At 70.7% G+C, this 556-nt stretch overlaps 1 protein-coding gene across 1 annotated transcript in view; it reads left to right on the top strand.

Annotated features, from left to right (window-relative positions):
- Positions 1–121: 121 nt before the first annotated feature.
- Positions 122–556, top strand: part of MRPL16 (mitochondrial ribosomal protein L16) — a gene marked incomplete at its 5' end in the record, with an annotated part of 1,369 nt that continues 934 nt past the window's right edge. The window contains 2 exons of the mRNA XM_010284368.1: positions 122–187; positions 321–469. Coding sequence (XP_010282670.1) covers positions 122–187; positions 321–469 — 215 coding nt within the window. The remainder of the gene's footprint in view (positions 188–320; positions 470–556) is intronic.

Genomic DNA, 556 nt, shown 5'->3' with positions numbered 1-556 from the left:
CTGAGATCCGGGAGAGGGTCCCTCCCGACGCTGCCGGAGCCGCTCCCGGGAAGCGGGGCCGCCCCCGGGCCCCCCTCCCGGTGCATCAGGCCCCGCTTTGAGCCCCCGTTCTGTCCTCCAGGTCCCGGCGGCGTCACCGTTCCCCGGGCAGGCCTCAAGAAGTATATGCTGCCCCCGGACTACAGCGGTAAGGGAGACACGCGAGGGGAGAATCCCCTCACGGGGATGGCGGGGACACCCCCCGACCTGCCTCTCCCCGCACCCACCCTGCACCGGGGTGTCCTGGGGCCGGTGACCCTCCCACACGTGTCCCCTGGCAGGTATCACTTTCCCGGAGAGGACGAAGCTGAAGTTCATGGACAAGGTCCCAGCGGTGCCCAAGGTCAGGCGGGAGCCTCGTCGGCTGCGTGACATCCGCGGCCCGTCCCAGGAGGCCACCGACTTCACCCAGGGGCAGTACGGGATCCTGGTGAGCGGGACAGGGTCCTGCTCGCCCCAGCTGGAGTCGGGAGGGTGGCGAGGGGGAAGCCTAGGGTGGCCAGGGGCTGCGGTTTGG

This window comes from Phaethon lepturus, unplaced genomic scaffold, assembly GCF_000687285.1.
Source record: "Phaethon lepturus isolate BGI_N335 unplaced genomic scaffold, ASM68728v1 scaffold26010, whole genome shotgun sequence".
Taxonomy (NCBI): domain Eukaryota; kingdom Metazoa; phylum Chordata; class Aves; order Phaethontiformes; family Phaethontidae; genus Phaethon; species Phaethon lepturus.
Note: the sequence above shows the minus strand (reverse complement) of the source record. Positions and strands in the feature narration are given on the sequence as shown.